At 44.4% G+C, this 23,692-nt stretch overlaps 3 protein-coding genes across 5 annotated transcripts in view; 1 reads left to right on the top strand and 2 right to left on the bottom strand.

Annotated features, from left to right (window-relative positions):
* The first annotated feature begins 521 nt into the window (after positions 1-521).
* Positions 522-23,692, top strand: part of LOC6609283 — a 55,301-nt gene continuing 32,130 nt past the window's right edge. Inside the window, 9 exon segments of the mRNA XM_032716444.1 lie at positions 522-1,301; positions 3,765-3,965; positions 5,092-5,200; positions 5,267-5,372; positions 5,951-6,067; positions 6,377-6,622; positions 7,182-7,361; positions 7,434-7,559; positions 8,630-8,776. Coding sequence (XP_032572335.1) covers positions 620-1,301; positions 3,765-3,965; positions 5,092-5,200; positions 5,267-5,372; positions 5,951-6,067; positions 6,377-6,622; positions 7,182-7,361; positions 7,434-7,559; positions 8,630-8,776 — 1,914 coding nt within the window. The 5' untranslated portion in view covers positions 522-619.
* On the bottom strand, positions 7,702-8,555 carry LOC6609284. 2 transcript variants are annotated; one of them, XM_032716449.1, is made up of 3 exons: positions 8,104-8,555; positions 7,921-8,035; positions 7,702-7,864 (listed from the first exon to the last, which is right to left on the bottom strand). In XM_032716449.1, the coding sequence occupies exons 1-3, from the start codon at positions 8,473-8,475 to the stop codon at positions 7,722-7,724; spliced, it is 630 nt and encodes a 209-aa protein (XP_032572340.1). In that variant the 5' UTR covers positions 8,476-8,555; the 3' UTR covers positions 7,702-7,721. The 2 variants fall into 2 exon arrangements, with proteins under 2 accessions (XP_032572340.1, XP_002033974.2); XM_002033938.2 differs by having other exon boundaries at positions 7,921-8,044; positions 8,104-8,550.
* On the bottom strand, positions 11,413-15,648 carry LOC116800602. 2 transcript variants are annotated; one of them, XM_032716451.1, is made up of 4 exons: positions 15,588-15,648; positions 11,899-12,169; positions 11,722-11,845; positions 11,413-11,670 (listed from the first exon to the last, which is right to left on the bottom strand). In XM_032716451.1, the coding sequence occupies exons 2-4, from the start codon at positions 12,085-12,087 to the stop codon at positions 11,555-11,557; spliced, it is 429 nt and encodes a 142-aa protein (XP_032572342.1). In that variant the 5' UTR covers positions 12,088-12,169; positions 15,588-15,648; the 3' UTR covers positions 11,413-11,554. The 2 variants fall into 2 exon arrangements, with proteins under 2 accessions (XP_032572342.1, XP_032572341.1); XM_032716450.1 differs by lacking the exon at positions 15,588-15,648 and having other exon boundaries at positions 11,899-12,278.

Below are 23,692 nucleotides of genomic sequence, written 5' to 3' on the forward strand. Positions count from 1 at the left end.
GAGCTCATCTTGATGACCTATGGTTTCTTTGCGCCACGTGTGAAACCGCGACCCTCACTCGACTGCCTGCCCGAGCCGCTCGTGCCCATCGAGTATCCAGCCAGAGCCACCAACACCAGTAACCTCGCCGGCCACAACACCAACAAAGTCCCAACTAACGCCGCCGTCCACTTCGAGGCCATCACTCCGCCCATTGCCATCCAGCCAGCAACCGCTCCGGCAGCACTAGCCTCTTTCTACCCAGGATCTCCGCCAGCCTCACCGCCGTTCACCTTCCCGGGATCACCTGTTGCCTCGAACTTCTTTAACTTCGAGGAGGCAGCACCGCCACCGGCTTTTCAGTGCCAATCTCAGAGTCTGCCGCCCACGCCTACCCGTCGCACATCACGCGCCTCGTTAACTCACTCTAATAACTCCAATCCTTCGCACCAGGGCTCCACGAAGAGGAGCAGCCTACGGAGGAACCCCCAGCGGCCGCCTGCTGCGTCCATGTATAATGATTATAATGATGCCAGCCAGATGCAGGGGAGCAGTGCCACTGGACCAGGACGAGCACCATTCCAGCGCAGCAGCGCAACTATCGATCAGGATTCGGCAGCTGGAGGAGCACTAGAACATTATGGGGATCTCCGCTCACGCAGCCCCAGCATCTTTCTGGAACCACCCACGCCGGATCCCACGCACGCCCACTTCGGACCAGGATGGGGTCGACCAATGTCGCCTATGGATCTGCCGCCGGAAAGATCGTCGGCCAGCGCATCCGGCAGCAAATCGCCCACTGGAAAGTCGCGTCTGCGACCTAAACTCCACCTTCCGCTGGGGCGATTGGGCCGCTCGAGCTCCTCGGACACGAGGGAGAGCAACAGACTGCGCGAGGATGTGCATGTGCACGTCGAGAATCCCGTCTTCAGCAGCGAGAATCTGCGCCAGAACAACTTCGATGCATTCTTCGAGGCCCGCAAGCCGGTCATCAAGCTTCATCCAAAGACCCCTCACACGGCTCCAGCGGATGGCAGTGGGAGGGGTTACTCGCCACCTCTGGAGAACTATGCGGGTGTTTACGATTCACCAAGGACGAGGAGTCCTGCAGGCAAGGGCGGCGCAAGCGGTGGCGGCCTTTTTGCGCGATCACCGCGTGAGGATCGGGAAAGAATGGCCGGCGCAAGGTCACGGAGTGCGGATCAGTGCGACGGAGCGGTGGGCGGACAAGCCAGTGGTGCGGCGGCCAGGGGATCCAACTCGGCGGGCGGCGGCGGCGGAGGCGGGGCCAGTTCTGGCGGAACGCCTTCCAAAGGTGACAGGTGCCTTCCAAGTCTTCTCTTGCACCTGCTAATCGAATCGTTTACAGTTGTTTGCCGCGCGTCTCGTAGAAACAACCTCGAGTTGATCGCCATAACATGCAGCATATGGGGGTGTTCCGGAATTCGCTTTCAAGTAGTCTGATGGGATTCAATTTGAGTTGGGAATCTCTTCACCATATCATTTCTGAACTTTCCAAGCAAATAGAATTCCATCAAGATTTGGGAATGTGAAAAATCTGGAACTCCTTTTTAGTTTAAAGCAACTTTTCATTCACTGTTTGGAGTTATGCTATAGTTTGAGAATGCCTTTAAACAATGCATCTAAATAGAGTATCCTTGGATTGGAATATTTAATAATATTTGGAGTGACTTATAAGCTTAGTTTTCATGTGTCCGATTTATATTTAAATACATCGTACCTTGATTTCGGTTTCATATTGAAGCCATATGGTATAATAGACCTGGTTATTAACTTATACTTAGACTGCTAGTAAGCCAAATACTTAGAGTGATTGTGTTTATTGTTCAGCCCTTTTTTGCCCTTGAACCTTTCAATTAGCCGCATTACGAACTCATTCAATTCCTGCACACTAAGACCACAATCCTCATAATGGACTCTCAGATTTCTAGTTCGCAGTTTTTCCAAGGATACTCAACCTTTGGCCTGCCAATGCTCGCAAACCCATCCTTGTGCCGTCCTCGCTTAGTTAAGCTTGGTTAACTTTTGGTACTAAACACACACAAAGGCGAAAGGCGAACTTAAAGTGCTTAGGATGCTTGACTTTTCGCCCGCCCATTTCCCATCTGCATATCCATCGTGCCACCTTATCGCTTGAGTGGGGTCCACAGCTGCTCCTCGCATGCATAATTGGATTACCTGTGCCCGTGGATGCAACTGCGAGTGCAACTGGAGCTACAACTGAGTTGCGTGCCTGGAGCGCATTCTCCAAATGCAGGCACGCACATAATTCCATTGGAAAACTAGTAAGAGCTGGAGTGGGAGTAGGGGCAGGAGCAAAAGCAAAAGGAGCAGCACATCCAGCTAAGACTGGCGTTCCGAAATGAATGTCAGCTTAGCAGCGCGTGAAGTGTAATCAACAACAGCGATAACGACATCCTTGCAGCTGGCACGTGAGCTCGAGCCGGCCGAGATCCTGCTAAACCACCGGCAACAGAACCATCACCAGCACCACCAGCAGTACAACCACCCACTGGAATTCATTTCAAAGTTCACAGCGCGGCAAATTTGATGACCAGCGGCAAAGTAAATCAAGAGCTACGTGATCGCTGGAAATCTCGGACACGCCCTGTTTATTCCGGCAATGTTACTTCAAACATTTCATGCAGCCGAGTCCTTTAATAATTTCTAAAGCACACTTTCTTGGGCGATCCGCTGCAGCTCCTACATATTTCATTGGGCCAACCAGTCGGACAGTAATTGAGCCTCGTATGAGCGTGTCCAAACAAACACGACAGACACTTTGGACAGTGGGTTTGGACTTGGTTAGAAGGGGTCGAGTGTTGGAGTGCGGCGTCCGGGTGAAACAATCACCAGACATACCAAACAAACGGACCCCCGAGTCTTTTTAGCTGCGAATGTGTTCTAACGAAATCTCGACTCTCGCCGCGGCAATGAAATTACGCTTCATTTATTGATTGAATTTTAAATGAGGGGTCTTCCATCTGCCCCGACCTTTACTTTGGCGCCCAACATCAGAGCAGAAGGAACCAAAGACCAGCAAGTCAGAGGAACCTACATACAGTTGTGCTTCAAGATATAGGACTAAAACGAATAACAGCTCATTTTTATTAGGGTTTAATCGAGATGGTATAATAGCACTTTTTAGGTTTGATAAATACAAAATTAAAGTTTTATAATTAAATGACCAATAATTAAGCTAATCATTTTTTACTGCTTAGTATTCAAGGGGTGAACCACCATTTTGTCCGCTGTTGTTTGAGTCCTTTTGTTGACTTTGGTAATGGGGCTCGGGTTTAAGGAGCTGTCCTGGACTGAAATACTCGAATTTCCGACTTGGCGCAAAACGAAAATAGGAGCGATAGAAAAAGTGAAAGACCGTGGGGGGGGGGGGGCAAATGGGGAGCTGCCTCCACTCATTATTTATGCATAAATACAAAAGGCAGCGATCTGTTTGATTGGCCAGGGGTTGCGGGAATGGAGGGCCCGACTTGTGTATTTACTATGGCGTGGCCAAAATAATTCCTGACATTGCCTGACGGATACTTTACTCCAACCACCCGAAATCAAATCACATTTCGTTTGGAAATTCTCATTTGTTTGCTTTCAATTCGGTTCGTTTTGTTTGGAATTTACGCTGCGTTCTGTTTGTTTTCCTTATTTAATTGTTTGGTTTTACGAGTTGATTAATTTTTGGTTTTGAGTAAAAAATGGATTACATTTGTTGTAAGTGCAGTGAGTGATAACGATATTGTCATCGGCAGGTTCTTCGGTAAAATCTTCAAGTGGTCGAAGAAGTCGTAGGAGAAGGATCTTCGGGTGGAGGGGACCACGGGGTGGTTCCCTTAGCCCCCAGGGCGGCAGCATGGCGTCCTACAACGGCGTGCTCAAGGATTACAGTCACAGCAGTTTGAACGAGGCTTTCAAATCCCAGAACAATGTCAACTTTAAGTTAATTAAAACAGGTGAGCTAAACCAGAAGCCAATATATTTCCAACTCCTATCCCATTCCGCCACATGGGAGTACACGTGTCGTGTGCTAGACTTTCACACCTGACACGCTCGCCAAAAAAGTGACAAACAGCGGGCGTGGGTTGCGCCCTGAAAGGGAAAACAAAAAGCAATTTATGTGGCAGCATTTTATTTGATAAGTTTCCGTACTCGCTTTTATGGCTTATTGATTTCGATTGCCGATTGTCTTTGTCGGTTCGTCAGATTGAGACATAAATCAGTTCAGGCAGAGCCTCTTCAGCCAGCAAAGCCTCGTAAATTCGCTATCCCAACTATGAGTATGTTTACCCAACGAACAACATCCCCTGACACAGCTGCAACTTTTCGACATAACTTTGACTTTGAATTACGGCGCTGTCGGAGAAAGTTGTCCCAGCGCATGGCACCTTTGGCACTGGCGAACAGCAGAGTTTCCAGTAGTTCTGTGTAGCCTCTAAAGTTTTTAATAACATTTTTGCTGTGAACTGCATGTGAAATCAGAGAAGTTGGAATAAAAAATTATTGATTAAATTAAAGTTGCCTACAACAGCGTCAGAAACTTTTCAGTTTCAACACATTTGACAACCTGTTGCCGTGACGCTATAATCGCGTATCTGGCAGGCCATAAAACGATTGGACCATAAACTGGCAGCTTAAGTGGCTAAAAGCCGAACATCCATATTCATATTTGCTTGAGTAATCGTAAATGTGATGGATTATCCAACAGACAGTCACTCCTTTTAAAGAGGCTGACTTTTTGTGCTTTACTGCACATAAACTGGCTGCTTTTGTTACAGGCAAAACAAAATATGGGAAATGTGAAAAAATCATCCTCGTAAAAAGTTTTTAAAACATTTAAATGTTTCAAAAGTAAATAAATAAATTCATTTTATTGGCTAAGGTATTTTTTGCTCACTTTTTGAGTACTGCCTTGGGAGAAAAACACAAAGACTTCAGCCGGAAGTGCCCACCTCTCCCCTGTTGGCATATCCGTTTCCGGTGCTTTCATTGTGTCTAATGCACTTTGTGGCTCGTCATAAAGCGTGACTGCCTCTTAGTTTTATTTGACCTTAAAGCTCACTCAACCTAATTCAATTACAGTATCCGATTTCAACGAAACACTATCCCGTCTGTACGAGGAACACGCAACTGCCCTCCAAGTTGCGGTGTCCAATTATCGCAAGAAGAATGCCGAATTACGCAAAGAAAGGTAAGTGGCCCAAACGATTTTCCCAGCCAAATTCAGTTGCCAAAAACCCAACCGAGTGGCGTGCAGACCCGCCTGCCACTTGGCCATCTTTCAGGCATGGGAAACATTCCTGCAGGAGGTCGAAACCGATTCACAGGCCTGCAACGACGTGGCCAGCGTCCTTTCCCGCCAGGTGAGAGTCCCTTAAATTACGGTTTTCGTCGAAAAAGTTGGCGAAACCCAAATGGGTTAATGGCATTATCGTGTCGCGTTAAATATTCAGTTGTTACCTTCACTGAAAATAGAACTATACGTACATGGCTGTTGTGCACTTGCCCTAAAAGATTTTTAATTAACTTAATGCGGGAATTCATTGATTTACTTTTTCATTGAAACAATAGCCAGATTTATACTAATAATAATGTATAATAATTTTATTTGTACCCGTTACCACATCGATCGGATGGGCTAGCCACATGTGTGTTTGTGGCCTTGAGGCGGCACAAAAAATAAAATTCCCAATTTGCATTATAAAAGGCAGACTCTAATTATGGTTAATTAGTGGGGGCGTGGCGCTGCGGGGCCCTGGGAAATGACATGTGTTTTTCGAGTGTCGAATAATGTTGTTTTGCCGCGGCGTTTGCTTGGTTTTATTTGGCTTACACATTTAATTTTCATTTTTCACGATGATTTGCCCTTTTTTTCATTCCGTAGAACTGGCAGGGGACTAAAAAGATATGCCATACATAATTTATTTATCCCTTTCTTCAGGTGTCGCGACCAATGCTGGATAAATCCTTTCATCGCAAAGTTCAAAGCCGTAAAATATTTACACACAGGGAGTCTTTTGAGACTATTATCGCAAAGACTGAAGAGAAGCTGTCAAAGGTGAGTTTAATTAACAAAAAAAAGAAAAAACGTTGATTAACACGAGTTCTGATGGTCCTGAAGTCCCAGAAGGAATCTTACCGAACAGGAATTTAAGATGCCTTAAAATTCTGTTCGAGCAGAAAATATTGCATACGCAGTGTGGGCCGGTCCAATTGCCCGTCAAATGCTCTGTCCATTGTGCGTGTGCCAATTTACCCTTTTCTGTGATTACCCATAAATTGACCACCCAACCCTTGGGTCCCTTTATCCCCTTCCTTTTGTTGGTTGCCATTACCATTGCCATTGCCATTCTCCCCCCGTCCACAGTGCCGTGTGGACTACAAGCAGTGCCACCTGGCCCACCGACAGAATCCCAGCCAGCACTCGCTCACCGAATACATCGACGCCCATAATGCGTACGTGCAGCAGCTGCATGCCACAAATGGAATGCTGGAGGCCTACCACACGGACACCCTGCCCCAGCAGATGCAGGAGCTGGAGGAGATCCACAACGACCTGGTCGCCATTGTGTCCGACTCGCTGATGCAGGGCGCAGAAGTAATTGCCGGCAAGGTGAGTGCCCCGCCGACCAGTGATTTATCACTGCAGCAGGTGGTTGTCGCACCCCATAAACATGGTATAGTGTGGTAGTGGTAGTGGCCCAGTGGCACCTCGAATTCGAGTTAATTTCTGCAGCACCTTTTGTTTCCTGGACAGTAATTTGTACGCGATTATTATAATTGCGCGGGGTAGCAATTTGCCCTGGTAATTTGCCCAATGCGTGGGCAGGTCCTGCCTGATGATTGTGACACTTTTTTTTTATCGGTGTAGGGTATACAGGGTATGAGGTAAATGGAAAAATATATGCATTGGTAGCTCGAGGATAAAATATAGAACAATATATACTGGAATAAAATTTTTGCAATGATAGTAGAAATGCAAATCAAAGAAGAAGGGCTTAAGGATCTGGATATCTATAAAATTTAAGGCCATTGGAACTGTACAATTTGATAAGTACTAGATAAAGATAGCATAAATATGTAAATAGTCTACATGCAACTGCATTTTAAGGGAACCACAATATCTGTGCCAGAAATGTGTCCAAATCATAATAATTTGTCCACCTCCGCAGGCCAATGACCAAGCCAAGCGGTACAACAGCCTGACCAACCAGTGCGCAGCTGTCTCACCTCAACAGGATCTGGTGAACTTCGTCCGACTCCTGGCCCAACCATCGCAGGCCCAGAAGATTCCCAGACGACTCTTTGCATCGCCGCAAGCAGAGGGGGGCGAGGAGGCAGGCGACCACAATGTGAGTAGTAGTGCATATAACACCTGTCCGGCGGACTAAATGATTGTTTTTGTGGGCACCTGTCCGCCGCAGGAGATGACGCCCTGCCTGCGGAACGAGTTGGTCTTCGACCGGCACTCCACACTGTCACAACGCTCCGCGTTGGAGTCCCTGAAGCGGGAGGCCATCGAATTGGAATTGCAAATACGTCAGCTGCAGGTGAGATGAATAATCCACAATAATACACAAAATAATAAAAGCTCACAGTACGATATCGCAGCCATGTTGGTACTTAAAAAAATTGTTTGTTATGTTTCGAAAGATTTTATATAATAACTCAATCGTTTTTTCTATTATCCTTTAAATTTCACAAAAAACCGCTTATATCTGTTCGGTATTCTCCATAGAACTGAGCTCTTTGCCGTCTGAGGAGTGCATTTCGGTGTATGAGTTACTCTCATCTCGCTTCTCGTTGAATTTACAAATTAATGATGCAACTACTAATGTGAAATAGCCCTCCAGAGCTGTTAGAGGTTATATTGTTTATATTTTTGCGAAGACTTCACGTTTTAACACTTACTCAAAGACGGAACTATTAAAAAATTTTGTGCAAAATTTGAGTTCCTTAAGGTATTATTTATATTCGATATGAGAGTAGTGAATACCGTTATATAAATCCAAAGAAAGAGGCAAGCCTGGTGGCCCTTGAGGAAAAGGAAAGGGTATTAGCCTTTATATTCGAATACCATCTGTCGACACTCACCCATTTGCTTCCAATTAGCAACAGCAGCGAATTGAGAACAGTAACCAATCCGAGTCCCATGCAAAAGCGATGACTTGTATGATATAGCAACCTTCTTTTGATTATTCCTTCCCTGTCGATTTTTGTGATCCAAAAGGGATCAGGTAACATATAACTTGGCACTGATTGATTGGATACACGATATATACTGCATATCTGTATCACGCTCACCAAAGCCTCAAAACCCGCTATTATCCTGCATCCTTTTTCCAAATCGAAGAAGTAGAAGAAGCTCTTCAATCTGGGAATGGCCTTACAACTGCGCCATTTGTTGTTCCAATGGCGATTTTCAGAAATGCGGCGACTTCCTTGGCAATTTTCATTAGAAGACATTTTCGGGCAATTGTTTTTAATGATAGTCAAATATATGTTATTTGGGGTATTGCCTATGAAAGCTTTTAACTAGCCTTCTTTTACAAGTAGATCTATAATATTATATATTTATTTATTTAAATAATCTATGTGACTGGTTAATTTCCTCCCGCAGGACTCCATTGAGGCTCTAAATCGAACGCAGACCCGGGGAATCGAGGGCCAGCTGTACAACAAGGTCAATGAGCTGCAGGAGGATTTGTCCATGAAGAAGTTCGACCTGCGAGCCAAGCAGATCCATTTGGCGGCCATAAAGGCTCAGGTGAGTTTCGATTTAGTCGGGGTGAAAAGCTCTAAAGTTTAGCGGGATAATATACCACGATAAAGCTGGAAAAGCGGCAAATTAAACCATTTCGAAGTTAAGTTTATGCCATGGAAAAGCTTTCCCTTAGCTTTCCACAGACCTGTTGCTGGCAGCTTTTTGGGGGAACTTTTCATGGCCGAGATTTAATGAGTTCCATTAGGCGGGGTCGGGACGCCCGACACGCCCCCCGTTTGCACGCTTGAAAGTACAGATGAACTGGCGCTCGTATGTAGGTCAAACAGCTGATTGGCGACTGCGCATGTGACCCAAGCGTTTCGCCATCTCCCTCGCTCATTGGAGCACTGAAAGCCGCCAGCAGGAGCCAACTGTGGGTTAGGTTCGTCCTTCGCCTTTCGCTTAGTCCTGCGGTAGATTAGCTTGTGCGTGGTCAGTGCGGCTGTTTGGCTTGATTTTGTCCTGCATTTGCTAGTTCCCTGTTTTTTTGCGGTCCTCCAAGGAGGGTAACTCAGCCAAAATTATCCCGTGTGCTGTGCGATTTTCTGTATTTTCTGGTGTGACTAACTATTACGGCGTGTGAGTTTGGGAAAAACCATCAGGCTTTTGACTGTAACCTCAACCTCTGGGCCTGCAAGTGAATCAGCTGTTGCCGAACAGGGCTCGGAAAAGCCAGTTCAGAGAGAGCGAGAGAGAGACAGAGAGAGAGAGTGAGAGCGCGCGCGGAAAATTGCATGCCAAGCGTTGCCAGACATTTGAGCCTTTTCCCGATGTCGCTGTTTATAAAAGCAGCGTGCAACGGTCGCTCCGAGTCAGTCACGTGCTTGCACTTCGCCGTATACGTAACGCGGTTCGCCAGCTCCGCTCTTGGGTGATCCGTTCGACAAATTAGCCGTAGCCGTAGTGCCGTAGCCGTAGCCGTAGCCGTACTTCCGCAGCCGTATCCGTATCCGTAAACGCGCCATCGTCGTCGTTCTTCGTCGCGACTGAGGTGCGATTGGCTGCCAATCGCGCAACTGGAGGGGCTAGCTAAGAAACCAAAGCAAACGAAACACAAACCTTAAATCCAAATAAAATTGAAATATATCAATATATATATATACCGAAAACAGACACCATTCATATATATATATCCTCCTAATATATATGCATAATTTTAGAGCGCAGTTCAGGGCAGGCTTTTCTAGGCGAGTTGTTCTCTATTTTGATAGCCACACACAAGATAAATTGAATTGAGTGCAGCGCGTAAGTAAATAAACGATGATCAAAATAGTAATGCAACCAACTAGTCGACAGTCCATGTAAAATAACTTAGCTTTATTAACCAATCACGCATACGCACCGTGCGCCCAACGAATTCGAATCAAAAAACAAATAGAAAAGAATATAAATCAACAAAAAAAAAAAAAAAACGAATTAATGTAGCACTGCCAGAATTACTTCAAATCTTTTGCCTGCCTTCTACAACAAATTTCTAGCCAAGTAGTCGAAATTCGTGGCCAAGTGCTTAACTTCACCAATCAGAAGCTAGTGCAAACTAATGCCAATAAAACACAACTCAATCAATCTAGCTAGCTCGTATGTACTGTAAATAACCAATACTCTTTGCTAATCTAGATGTAGTTTAAACTATTCTTACTCAGTAATTGCAACATCAACTATGTAAAAATCTATCTAGAGCTAGAGGCTCGGCTCGCTTTGCATTTTGTAATTTCGTGACCTTTGTGCCTGCACCGCACCACCTGAATGTGGGTGCAGTCGCAATAGCACCCGTACACGTACTTGTAACCACCAAATACTACCAACCACCCACAACACACTTCGCATACGTATCCGCATCTGAATTCGCATCCGAATCCAAATCCGAAAGATATATCTAAATCCGACTTCGTTGTCGCGAGGAGTGGAAACCCGTTTGTGAACGGCCATCACTTGAGAAATTTAAAGAGAGACACCTCGAAATTGTTGTTTGTTAAAAACACTTTGCGTAAATAAATACCAGTAGCCGAGAGCCACACGCACACGTTACACCCCCTCTCACAAAATATATACATAAATAAATATATATATATCTGCCACATCATGCGCGTTATCGTTCTCAAAAAGAATCGACCCAACAAACGCGGCACGCCCACGGCAGCAGCGGCCACCTCCTCGCGAGAACCGCCCAAAAAATCGCCGTACGCAAAAGTAAGAATTTGAATTTAAACTCGATACTCTCAATATTTGGTTTCAATTTTCGACGATGAAATACTCGTTATCGCGATAACGAGCGTTTCAGCCTTTTGTTTCCTGTCCAATTTGCCAGTGCAATCAATTTTTGAGATATTTTATATTTTCAGTGCGCACATTTGCCGGATTTTCCCATGCAAATGTGCAAGTTTTCGCGCCGCTCCGTGTATGTTTCATGATTTTGAATGCAAATGCAATTACTTAGCCACAATAAACGCATGTTTAAGTAGCAATCTGTGCATACATATGTAGCTCAAAAATTGGTTGTAGTGGCCAGGCATGTTATAACTTAACTACCAATGAAATATTTGTTTGAATTACCATATGCTTTACCATTTAACTAAGCTAAAAACGCTTTTATGTCAGCTTTATATAGCCTTGTTTTAGATATGAAAATGACAAAGTAGTGCAGTGTATTGCGTATTTATTCCAAATTATTATGAGTACATGCTTTTTCAATTTGGGAATGCAACAACCCAAGTAAAAATTAAATAATTTTAAGTAGGAGCTTGAAAATTTAAAAGTATAATTCAATTATCTTGCATTTAATTAAACTTCCTCGATTCGTGTGAACAGCACTTCCGATTCCTGCACGTTACGACGAAATTTTTGCTGCAATTTCGAAACCAAGGAGGCAACCACTGCGCAGAAATAGATTTCGAGAACTGAAATTTGAGTTAAAAAGTGGTATACACATAATCTACTTCTTTACTCACAAAATGAAATGGTGGAAAAAAGAATAGTCAGCAGCTCGTCATCTTGCATGATATTATTACAAGTGTTAATTAACAAGGTTATAACCGTAATGCAAATCCAAAGGACGAGACAGGATATGTGACTCTGGGAAGAGTATAGTATTATGTATTATTTGAACTTGTATGAAAGCTACTTACCCATTCTGCACCTACAATAAGTAGCAAGGATCTGAAGATAGTCAACGAGATTAGTGCTTTTTGGAAGTACAGGTTAGGTTCAAACATAGGCGTCCTAATGTTAGGTCCCAGCATATCTCCATCCGGTTCCCTAGTGACCAACATCGAATCCGGTGACTCCGTAGTTGTGATTTTGGTCTTGACCTCCATTTCCGACAAGTAAATGCTGCACACTTGGAGCACATTTACCAATGCTTCGAATCCGGCAATCAAAGTGCAGCCCGTTTTCAAGCTGAAGAAATAAAAGCAGCTATTCAGTGGCTTTATTCCATTGATATTTTCATTAAGTCGGGTCCAGTCATTGGGGGAATTCAGAAAATTTCGAATATACGCCATTCTCAACCGATTTCAATAGATTACTGAAATAAATGCCGCTAAACAATTGGTTGCCAGCCTACTAATGAACTTTTTATCGATAGCCTGTGATTGAGTTTTGGGTTTACTTCCTCCGATTCGGTCAATCAGAGTTAAGTGCACAAGAAAATCCAATTTGATTTATACGCTGCGGCAAGGAGAGCCCCAAAGTGAAGGAAAATCTAAAACAATTCAATTTTCCAAGTGTGGCAGCCAGAAACAGAAAAACAAAAATGGCAAAAGCGGACAACAAAAAATCGCTTCCTTCCTGTTCCGCCAAACCCTCCGGTACTTGTTCAACTTGTTCCGCCCGATGGCACAATCAGTTGCCCATAAGCGAAATTCCCTTACTGATTTCCTTTTAAAAGCATTTTTCGAATTGTCTTGACTGCGAAGCAACCACTTGTGTCAGTCCGCCCGACCTTCGCTCCTTATTCCCTCATTTCAGTTTCATTTCGGCCCTGTTTCAAAAATGCCCGCGGCCAAGTCGTGTTTCCCATTTATTTATTATTGTACGGCGTGCTGCTGATGCTGCTACTGCAATGACAATTTGCTGCGAATATCCCTTATCGGTTGCCATCCGAGCCAATATGCTTGAATTATTCCATTTGGCTCGAGAGTGGAAACTCATTCAATTAATTAATCGCATTGTGACTGGAATTATTTTTACCGATTTAAAATGCACAAACGGGCCACCTGCAAAGCAGATTAATTTCGCAGAACTCGAGAAGAGGCTTTCGGTCCCTAGGATTTATGGTTAAGCGCGTCGACTGAAGGTCAAAAGCTGTGCTCCTTTTGTAAAGGGTTAATTTTAAATTTATGGCCCTGCCCACACTAACTTATTCGAGTCGAATCCTTGCCCAGGGACCTACGACAAATCCGTAGGCCAATCGTGACGGGACCACACAAATTTGCACGTTAACCGCAACCAAAGCTACAATGGCTTCCTCCCAATTTGTGTAAGTGTGTGCGTGGGAGTGTCTCTTTCTACGCGTGTGTGTGTGTGTGACGAGTGCTTGTGTAGGCTGGTGTGTGGGTGACACGGTGATATTTCTATGGGTCCTGACACGTTATCTGGGCGACGCCCGTGTTGGTTCCTACTTTATTTTATTGCTTTAATAAATATGAAATGCGCTTACTTTTTTCCGGACATTCGGCATAGTTTTGCTTTTTTCGCGCCACTCACCATTCCCCATTCACCACTCGCCCCTCGAGGGCCACCAATTAAGTTGCCCAAATTGGGTTCTTCTTTATGACAATCCTCTTAATCTTAATCACGCGACTTGATGGCCACAAGGAATTGATGCCCGCGCGTTGAATAGGAATATTTATACGCATGCGGTTCTATAGGTCCATGGGTCTATGGCTCTATGGGTCTTTGTATTTGGAAGCATAATTTGCTCGGGCATAAATTTTAATTAATCATAAAAACGCTGGCATAAAAATGCCAACAGGTCCTGGCAGCGCTTTCTTTTTTTTTGCTCAGTTCTCGCGTCTCAATCCCCTGCAGCCTTCGCCTAGCACATTCCATCCAGGAATTCATATTCATGTTTAATAATAAATCACAAGATGCCGCCGCTGCTCGCCAGGAGCTGGGGATGCCCGGGGGCAACTGCGGTTGCATCCTTGGAATCCGCACAGAAAAACACTGGGAAAGCGTCAGACGAAGGCGAAGTCAAATACCAAAGGAAGCCCCAGCAAAATGGCGGCGGCATAAAAGGATTTGCGGCTAAAGGCAAATTTAATTAAAGACATCAGCACCGCCTCACACACAATGGCGCTGAATCAGGGAGCAAATCCCATAGCCTCAGCCGTTTTAATTGCCCACTACCTGTTCCTGTTCAGCAGTCAAGCGGCCAAAAAGGACGCGCCGAACAATGAACAATGGGTATTCATTTGCGAATTTCGATATCAATTAACCGACCGCCCATTCATCATCAGAATCGTATCTAACGGATGTATGCTTCAACTAATTTAGTGAATGAACACGAGGAGAAAATGTTTTGCAGTTCTGCAGTTTTACACTGAAGGTTTTCGCTGTTGGCTGATAAATAATTAAGTGGCAGGGTCACAGCCACCAATGCAAATTAAAAAGCGTGAGTCAGTCAAGTGAGTCGACTTGGTGGTACCCTGTATAAATTAATGTGTAAAGTATCTTAAGTCAAGCGAAGTATGCTCCACGGCGTTAAATACATTTACATTTACTTTAAAAAAATTAGTAAAAAATTTAAGGATTTTTTTCGAAAAGCCAACTACTTTACATAATGTCCCAAATGCTGGGTCTAAAAAAGTTGTAGATGTACACTGCTACTTTTACTGGGGGCCAAGTGGGAGTGCCTTTGGGGTCGTTTGGCTGAAACTGATGGACACTTGGACAGACAGATTTTTAGCCGCTTGGCGCTCTGGAGATTTCACATTTCGTTGACGCACGAATGGCACGAAAAACAGTTTCAGTTTTCAGTTTCAGTTTCGATTCCTGGCATTCGCCATGGGTATCTGGTATCTGGTATCTGGCATATCTGCATGTGGGTGTGTTTGCATTCATTAAAATTTCATTTGAAAATCAGCAGATATGCTGCTCTAGCCTCTTCTAGTCATTTGTTTTGCCAGCCACGAGAACTTGCCATTGTATTCCCCTCGGATAGCTGCTTCTTTGGAAGGGAAATATTCGCCTGTCAGCAGGAGCCAAGTTGATGGAAATCTGTGAAATTGGTAGAAAAAGTGCAAGGACAGGCAAATCGTAAGTTGATATGCTTGTGTCTTGAATATTTTATTGCTGGAGAGATAAATCTGGTCTGCAACTGAATACATGTGCCGAGTTTAGCACTAAGCTCAAACTAAGTTTCACTCGCATTACATGTAAATTAAATATTAGTAAGCACGTGAAATAGAGACATAACAAGAAGATTTGTCTTCGTCCTTAGAACATTAGGAATCTAAGGTGTTTTTATATATTTAATGTGATTAGAATTTTAATATGCTAGCTTTACGAAATCTTTTCGTTTTTGAAAGCTTCAATTTTTTCTTTGCCTGTTCTTTAAAGTGAATTTTATTGAAGTTGAACTAGATAACAGTTTGGGTTGCCATTATTAATTTTACTAGGAAATGGTTTGCTTTCGCTCGCTGTCGTTGCAAATCGAATAACATTTTTATTCTTCCCTTGGCGATTTCAGTGGAATTTACGATTGCGTCAAAAGTATGCCATGCTGGCCAAGCCAATAAAGTTCACTCTTTATGGACGGAAAGGATTTGGTTTGAAAAGCAAAAAGGACCTAATGGTTTTAAAATTCGCTTACCCTCTAATGCGAACCCTTCAGATCCTTCAGCTTTTGCTGGTCCTGCGAAGCTGACGGCTGTTTATCTGACATTCATAGTTTATGCTCCGTGTTCTGTTCACCTTACTCAACAAGATAAACGCAGTCGAATTTCCCTGGGTGAAATGGGATAAAGGAAGATGAGCAAAAATATGGCTAGGATACAGGGAAAACCACGATAGCGGAGGTGGAAGTGGGACGATGAGCCAGAGGAGCAATGATAAAACTAGTAAAGCATACAACATTGTTTGACTTTGTGGATTTGGTGAGGCATGGAGCAATTCCACTCAGTTTCGCTTGTACTGCCACCCACTTGCTACTTTCCACCCACTTTCTACTTTCCACAGGGCGCCTCAAAGCATTTTTGGCAGTTAACCCGTAAAGATGATAAATGCGAATGTCTTTGCCGTTTGAGTTTGAGTTGTTGCAGTGCCTACTCAAGGAATTTATGGCCACCCGAAAGACGAACATTGCAAACAAAGCGACAAGGAAAACAATCCGAGAAAATGGAAAAACGCGAGGCCGAGCTGCTTGAGTTTTCTTCTCCTTTCGGTGATGAGATTGACAGAGCAGCTGGCCGAGAGCCATCTCCGCTGCATCCTCCTGCCTCTTTCGTGGCTCCGCTGATCCTGGCCAAACAGAAAGTCACATTAATCAACACTTAAACGTTTAATTGCCGTACATTAATCTTGAGGTTAAGCCGCCTCCATTTGGCCCCCAACTGTCAATTTAGGCCGGTTTGTGTGGGTGTGTTCCTGTGGCCTTTTTCCGACTGCCACTGCTCCGGCATTAATTGTGTCATTTGGCAATTAACTTTCCGGCCCCGTTGGAAAACGTTGGGGTGACAAATTCGGGGCTCGCCGCTTGTAAATATTGATGAGCCGCGGCTGCCACGAGGTGGCGATGTGGCAAGGAGGCGAATCTGGTCCAGACCGAGCGGGCCAAAACCGTTGATGGACCGTTGCCAAAATTATGTTCGAGCTTATGCCGCTGGCTTGCAGCTGTCGCAGTTTTGATTGAAATATGAGCCTGGAACTGCCAGCGATGTGACCTCAACCGCGCTGGAATGGTGGAGATGCGAGTGGTGGATGGGCAGGGGGCAGTGGGGAGTCCTGGCTTTCGCGACGAGTTAATTAATTTCCACGTTGACATTTCACTCTGCTGTATATTTAATGAGCGGGCGTTGGTTACGCCTGCGGCTTCACTCACTCACCGCCTTTCCTCTTTGTATTTATCTGAATCGGCGCATATTTTCCGGTTCGCAAATAAATATACATTATGGGTAAAACTGATACCAAGATCATGATTTGTGTCTAAATTTGGTTATTTATCTACTTATAAATTAATGTCATTAAATAAAATCTTATTTTATTTCGCTTTTTGATATTGGCAATGTTTCACAAGCTGTGAATCACAACTGAAACAGTTTTGCAAGCCCTTTTTCATCAACATATATTTTCTCTGATCTGGCAAAAAAGGTTACAGAAATAGTTGCGGCCAAAGTTGGACCAAAGAGCCAAATAGATGTCTAAATAAATTCCATAATTTCATTTGGCCAGTGCATATTCAATAAGCAAAACTTTGGCCGTCAGGAAAATAGAATAATAACGTTTACCAGCCGCATAATCTATATCCATCTCTCTTTCCGCTCCGGATAGGAACTCTGTCCGTCTCTTCCTGCGGTGCAAGTGCAAGTACATGAGTGTATTTTCCTTTGCGAGTTGCATTTCTCCTTCAAAAGGAAAAGTTTTGCACTATTTGCTTGGCACTTGTCTTTTATTTTGCCTCACACTTACTCTTACTTTCCCCTCCCTGGCTGCCATTTTCCTGCGCTTTCTTCGCTTTTTATTTTCCGCTTTTTCAATTTTTATTTATGCAAATAAGTTTCGCCTGCCATTGTTGCCCGCCGCTGCTTGTTATCGCATAAGGATGTTGTTACAAGTTTACTACTCACTCCGCCCCCATCTGGGCCGCCTTTGTCGTTGTCTCTATATAGTATGTGCTCATCTTGGTCTATTTTTTGTACATTTTTTTGTATTTCTCTGTATTTTCTTTTTGGCCAGGCCAGCATGTAGATGTTGGCCACGGCTGGCCGCCCACGACAAGTGTTACGAGTGTCAGTAAAATAGTTGAATAATGGCAAATGGCAATGGCAGAGGCAAAGGAAAAGGCAATGGCACAGGCAGAAGTGATACTGTCTGCTCTTCGTTGTCGAAAGTTTAATTATCACTGTCTTTTCCCTCTGTGTGCCATGTGAGCTTTAGTTTGCTGTTTGAATTTTAAACTTTTCCCTCCCTCAATATTTTTTTCCAACTGGCATTTCTGTGGTCTGAACTGCGAACTTTGTGCATTTGAACTTTTTTCCCCTGCCGTCTGGCATTTTTTGTTGTTGGTTTTATTGCTTTTGGCAGCAGCAGTAGTTGTTGTTGCCACGGGGTGGCAGTTCATTTCTGTGGTCAATGGCCATTGCATACTTTGAGGCAAATTCGAAGAAATCACGCATACGCCATGTGCTCGGCAATTAACTCGAGCGCCTGAGCATTTTGTAATGCCCCTGCATCAGCCAGGCAGTCATGCCAAAAAATTTCCATATTCATGTGCCCACCCACCACTCACACACACACTCACGCATTTTAGCGCAGTTGCAATTTTTTTGCCTGCCCACAGCCTCATGCATTTTTATTACTGCTGTCGTTAGTGCTTTGCATATATTATTAGGAGGCGGCTGTGCAGCTGCAAAATGTGTCCTGTGCCCGTGATGGCGCCTCTGATTGTGCCGCCCACACATTCCCCACTTCCTATTCCCATTCCCCTTTCCCTGCCCCTTTGCTCGTCAGGAGCAGCGTGTGCCGCACTCATTTGCAGCGTTTGAAATATGCCAAGGAGCTGCCACAAATTTGTGTGCCGAGAAATCAATGAATAGCTGCACTAGACGAAGTTGAGGTTGAATAGGTTGAAGTTATTTCTCAAGCGGGCTTCCTACAGAGAAATGTTATGTCTCTCTAAGTTGACAATTTCCATTCCAATACGATGCATAGGGCTTATAACACTTTTCTTCCAGTGCAGTGAATTCATTTTCCCCTAACGAAGTACTTCCATCACTGCTATTACTCCCATTTCACTTCCTTTCGGCCTGAAGTACCTTATGGAGCAGGCACTTCATTACACCATCCGTAGCATTTCTCAGGACTGAGCCACTCCGTCTACTTCAGGTGAATGGCGGATGGTAAACGATGCCACGTGATGTGCATAGACAAACGGATTTGCATTGATCGCGGCTGCAAATGAAAAGCGCGGGGGCCAATTGAGTGACACCATCAATTTGCGATAAATCAATGGGCCACGGCACGGCCAAAATGGCTGAGCTGCAAGTATGCATGTCATTTAATCTCTGCTTTCGCTGACGTCGTGACAACTTGATTGCGAATCTCACTCGGATCGTTCGCTGCAATTTGATTCGCTTGGGTTCGCAGTGGCAGTAATCCGCTCCACTCCGCTCCAATCCGTTGCATTTGGCTTGCCAAAAACTTGGCGGCACGTTTCTGGGCTGCAATTAAAGCCTCGTTTGGGGGAAACTTTACGGTGGCCAAGTGCACGGCACTAGTCTCATTTGAAATCCCATTTCCCAGCTCCTATCGCACATGAAAATATGCTGGAAATACAATAAATGAGGCGGAGGTACGAGTAAGTGCAACTGGTACAAGGCCGAATGTTTTTCCACAAAGCGCAGAACGTGGCGCTTTCTTTTATACATTTGGTTTCAGGTACACACATACATATATATGGTATGGTATGGTATGGTTTGGTATAGTACCATATCGCACTAGCACTTTCAATGGCCGTTCGGAAATGTGCGAGTGCTACTAGCACACTCGAATATCTGTGTGTGTGTGTGTGCGTGTGTATGCTTGAGTTGCTTTTTGTGTGGGCGTGTCGCATTTAAGCCGCATAAATCGCCCTGGGGTCTACCATCTTATGTGGCTTTAATAGAAAACGAGCGGAAAATCGCTTATTATGCCGAAAGGAAATAGTTGCTCTTCCCATTCTCCAGCCTTAGCTTTCTTTTATTTTACCCTGAAATGTGCCAGCGACAGCGGCCGTAATTTGACTTATATATATTTCTTGGTCTTAGCCATAAACCTATTTTATGCAAGATTTGGCTTTTCAGCAAATGTAGGCCAAAGCAAGTGGGGTTTTCCCATAGCGAAACTGCTTAATTGCACGGGGAATCGGAGATCTCCGAGTGGCTGAATTTTATAGTTTCCAGTGGCTTTAATTGGATTCAAATCGTCATCGATTGGCGTACTATAGATCAGCAGAGGAAAAGTTTACATGTCTGGCATAGTTATCGTTTCATTTCCCATTCATTTCGCTGCTCATTTGCCTGTGAACACAAACAGCACACTGGAAAAAAAGTCCATCGCTCTTGCCGATGGTATACACTAATTCATTATGTAGTTGCGCTGGCCGAGGTAAACAATTTATTTAGCGATATACAATGGAACCTTGTTAAAATGATTAAAAATCAATTTGATTATCCTAAATATCAATTTCTCTGGATGTGCGCACAATGGCCAGAAGGGGGTGGCAATTGTGGGTGGAAAATGCAGCTGGCTGGTGTTAGCGAAAATATTTTCAAAGAAAACATTGTTCGTGCTTTCCCCTCGCTCAGCTCTGCTCAATTTATAAACGATTCGTGCGGCAAATGCATTGGCATGGAATTTTAATTGGATGATTTTTGACCGGGGCCACGTGTTGGCTAAAAGGAAAACTATGTGCCATAAACATATGTAGTCGCAAATGAGAGAGACGGGCTGCTAGTGAGTTTAAGCAGCTTTGCTTGCCGAAAAATATTTCAATGTTGTTCCAGACGCTGTGCTGCCAAAGATAATCCCCTGGCTCAACACATATTTTATGGGGCGTGGTCGTGGGCGTTTTGGGTCCAGGCACGAACAACTTCTATTTCCACATTGGCAGGCCATAAACGAGCTTTGGACGTGGAGAGTGTCCTGCCAAGCACACACACACACTCGTACGTACATATGTGTGTATAATGATGTGGTCCTGCCAAGCGTGAAATGTATGACAAAAGGAGCAAAACAAAGCTGGCGAGTGTTAAGCTAAAAATACATGCACATAACGCACACGCAGCCGAACAATGGCCAAAGCCAGCAAAATCAACACCCAAGACCAGGACCCAGTAACCAGGGCCCAGTAACCAGGACCCGAGGAGCAGCTGCTCAAATCCAATAACAAATTATATGCACTAGACAATTGGTCCTTTATTGCGACAGCGGCAAAGGCAGCGACAACGAGGACGAGGACGAGACCGAGAACGGCGACTTTTATGCGAAAAGTGCAAAATGATTTACGATTATGTTGATAAAATGGCTTAAATAGTATTTTCATTTCTTGATGCTCGAGTGCACTTTGTGGCATCATCTCTGCTACATATACACTTACACACACACATACAGACGCACAAGCCGTATCCTTACACCCACACACTTTCAATTGTCTGCTGCGGCAAAAGTGCCGTATGATTTGTTTGCGCTTAAGCAGCGACGACAGCGAGGCAGCTCTTCCTGCTGCATACTTTTCAGCGCCAAGATTACACACATGTGTGGGTGAGCGCGCTCCACTCATGTGTGCGTGTGTGTGCGCTTATGTACGCAAATGTGTGTGAGTGTGCTTTGTACGGCTTGAAATATTCATGGACTTGACGCTCCTTGGCCTGTCCTTTTCCTATTTATTCTGCTTTTTACTTGGCCAAGCTTCACTTTAAGTTCGCCTGCCAAATGTCTTGACTTTAAAAAGTTTTCCCCTTTTGCATATGAAATCTTTTCTGGGCTGCGAGCCCGGATCACTGGCCATATGCAGCCAGCATTGGGTACGTTTATGCCAGCTCGGGCTGAATAATGAATGCGCAGGACGGAGGAAACTCGATTTTTCGTGTTGGCTTTTATCCGCAACTTTTCACTGCACTGCTCAAATTGTAAGATAATAAATAAAATAAGTTTCGGGAGAAAGTTAAGAAAGTTGCTAGCAAAAATATGAAGTCTATCAACCTTCTCAAGATTAATAGCCAAAATAAGTATTTATTTTCAAGTATGTTAGCTTAAACCAAGATTATTTTTCCTGTGTACACCATTCAATCCTCATGCGTGTGCAGCTGCATCAGTTCTTATTGATTAAGCTACTCTGGAGGAGAAGAGCAAAATGCTCGGGAATCTGGATGCAGAAGCGATGAATAAAATATTAATGCAGTCGCTTGGCATAATTGAATGAAACCGCAAACATGTCGCCGAATAGTTCATTTCATTTGGCAGCTGTGCGTTGGGGTTAAGACGCGTTCAAATTAACTGATATATTTGACACAGTTCTTGAGCTATTCTAAGTGGGGTCTTAGCTCTCTGGCTGAACGCAAAAGCCCTATATATATAAGTAAATCCAATTACTTTACACACACCCTAAGCCTAACGCGCAATTGAGTTTATGTGGCTGGCTAAAAGGCAAATTGCCCGTGAAATTATGGCAAACACTCCAACTTTCAAGGTCGAGAAGGCGCCTGCACAGCACATAAATCACATGTGCCCAGGGCCTCGCAATCAAATTGTTGCTTATTTACTATTATTTATTATTATGATTACATCTGAGTGGTGCCTAAGTGGGGTTAATATTGGAAAGCAGGCACGATAAATTGTATCTAAACCCTTAGACCGACCACTCGCATGTGAATTACTGATGGGCTTATGAGGTGCAATCGGACTCGAAATCGGGCTATAGCCCCAATAACTGACCTGTCAACTGGCTGACCGAATGAGTGAATGACTAAATACCGAAATGACCGAATGACTGACTGACTGATGGACTGGCTCTAATTGGATTTTCGATTTTCTACTTGTTTCACGCACGCAAGTCGCCCTGTTGACGTTGTTTTTGCTCTTGCCGTCGCTGATGGCGATTAACTTAATTAATGTCACACACTAATGACAACTCAATGCGATTATGCTGACATCTGCATTGGCCATTGTAGCGCCCAAGTGGCGGACTAAATTAAATTGAGAAATTAACAATGAAGCGGCGAACGAAGCGAATAAATTCGAATTTCAATCGGCAATCGAGCTCGAGTGGCGAATGCGATTAATAAATGAATAGCTAATGAGTGTTTTGCCCACATTACGCCCCCTCCACTCCGGTGCATAATCGCACCGATGTTGTCGAAAGGATTGACTTTTAAAGCCCCTAATTAGTCGGTTATGAATTGCTGCGCCAACAGTTGAGCAGCCACACAGAACGCCAATCGAATGCTAAAACAAACTAATTGAGATTGGGCTTGGCAAGTGAAATGGCTGGGCCAAATGACTCGCCTCTAATGTTGGCAGGGCTCCTGATCAGGTCCTTTGTCAGTCACACTTGATCCATTTTCCGCATTCCACTTTCCACCATCAGCAGCAGGAGCAGCACGAAAAGGACGAACAGGACGAACAGGAGCAGCGGTTGCAGCAGAAAAAACAAACATGCTGTCGACTCTTCAGTAGTCCAATTGAGAATGCAAATCTGTGCCCCAGTTGCACTTAGAGAAAACGTTTTGCTCATTTTAAAAATATCAACACCAGCTGAAGGAATGTGTAATCATTCCCTTTTAACTGCACAAAGGCTTGTGGCAAGACTTAAATCATGCCACACAAATTAAAATTTTTAATTAAATTGCTGCCAAAGTCTTAGGGATGTTCGTACATCACAGAACCAATTTTTTTGTTGGTCTTACCAACTATGACAGTGGCTGGGACTTGCCTCCTGCTGCTGTTGCTCAATCATCGGCCAGGCGGGATGAGGCCTCGTCATCGCCAGCTACACTAACAGCCTATAATCGCAACTTAACATGCTAACAGCGGAGGCCCAGAAGTAGAAGGCATGGACCAAGGACCAAGGAGCAGGGAGCGGGAAGGGGCTGAAGCATCAGTGCAAACATCCTTCACATGCCGGATATCGCACAATCTCGAAAAAACAAAAAAAAAATGGTGAAACCAGCTTGACAGGCTGCCATCCAGCTGCTAGTCCTGCCAACCTCAACCTCATCGCTT

This window comes from Drosophila sechellia, chromosome 2R, assembly GCF_004382195.2.
Source record: "Drosophila sechellia strain sech25 chromosome 2R, ASM438219v1, whole genome shotgun sequence".
Classification (NCBI taxonomy): domain Eukaryota; kingdom Metazoa; phylum Arthropoda; class Insecta; order Diptera; family Drosophilidae; genus Drosophila; species Drosophila sechellia.

Bases quoted from the DNA above. Each gene is read 5' to 3' on its own strand.
- LOC6609284 (XM_002033938.2), bottom strand. From the start codon at position 8,475: ATGTCTTCTAATGAAAATTGCCAAGGAAGTCGCCGCATTTCTGAAAAT. The intron at 8,045-8,103 runs GTGAGTGTCGAC...CTTTTCCTCAAG, and splicing joins TGCTAATTGGAAGCAAATGG to GGCCACCAGGCTTGCCTCTT. The intron at 7,865-7,920 runs GTAAGTGTTAAA...AACCTCTAACAG, and splicing joins TTTAATAGTTCCGTCTTTGA to CTCTGGAGGGCTATTTCACA.
- LOC116800602 (XM_032716450.1), bottom strand. From the start codon at position 12,273: ATGGCGTATATTCGAAATTTTCTGAATTCCCCCAATGACTGGACCCGA. The intron at 11,846-11,898 runs GTAAGTAGCTTT...TACTCTTCCCAG, and splicing joins TTATTGTAGGTGCAGAATGG to AGTCACATATCCTGTCTCGT. The intron at 11,671-11,721 runs GTGAGTAAAGAA...CTCAAATTTCAG, and splicing joins TTTTTCCACCATTTCATTTT to TTCTCGAAATCTATTTCTGC.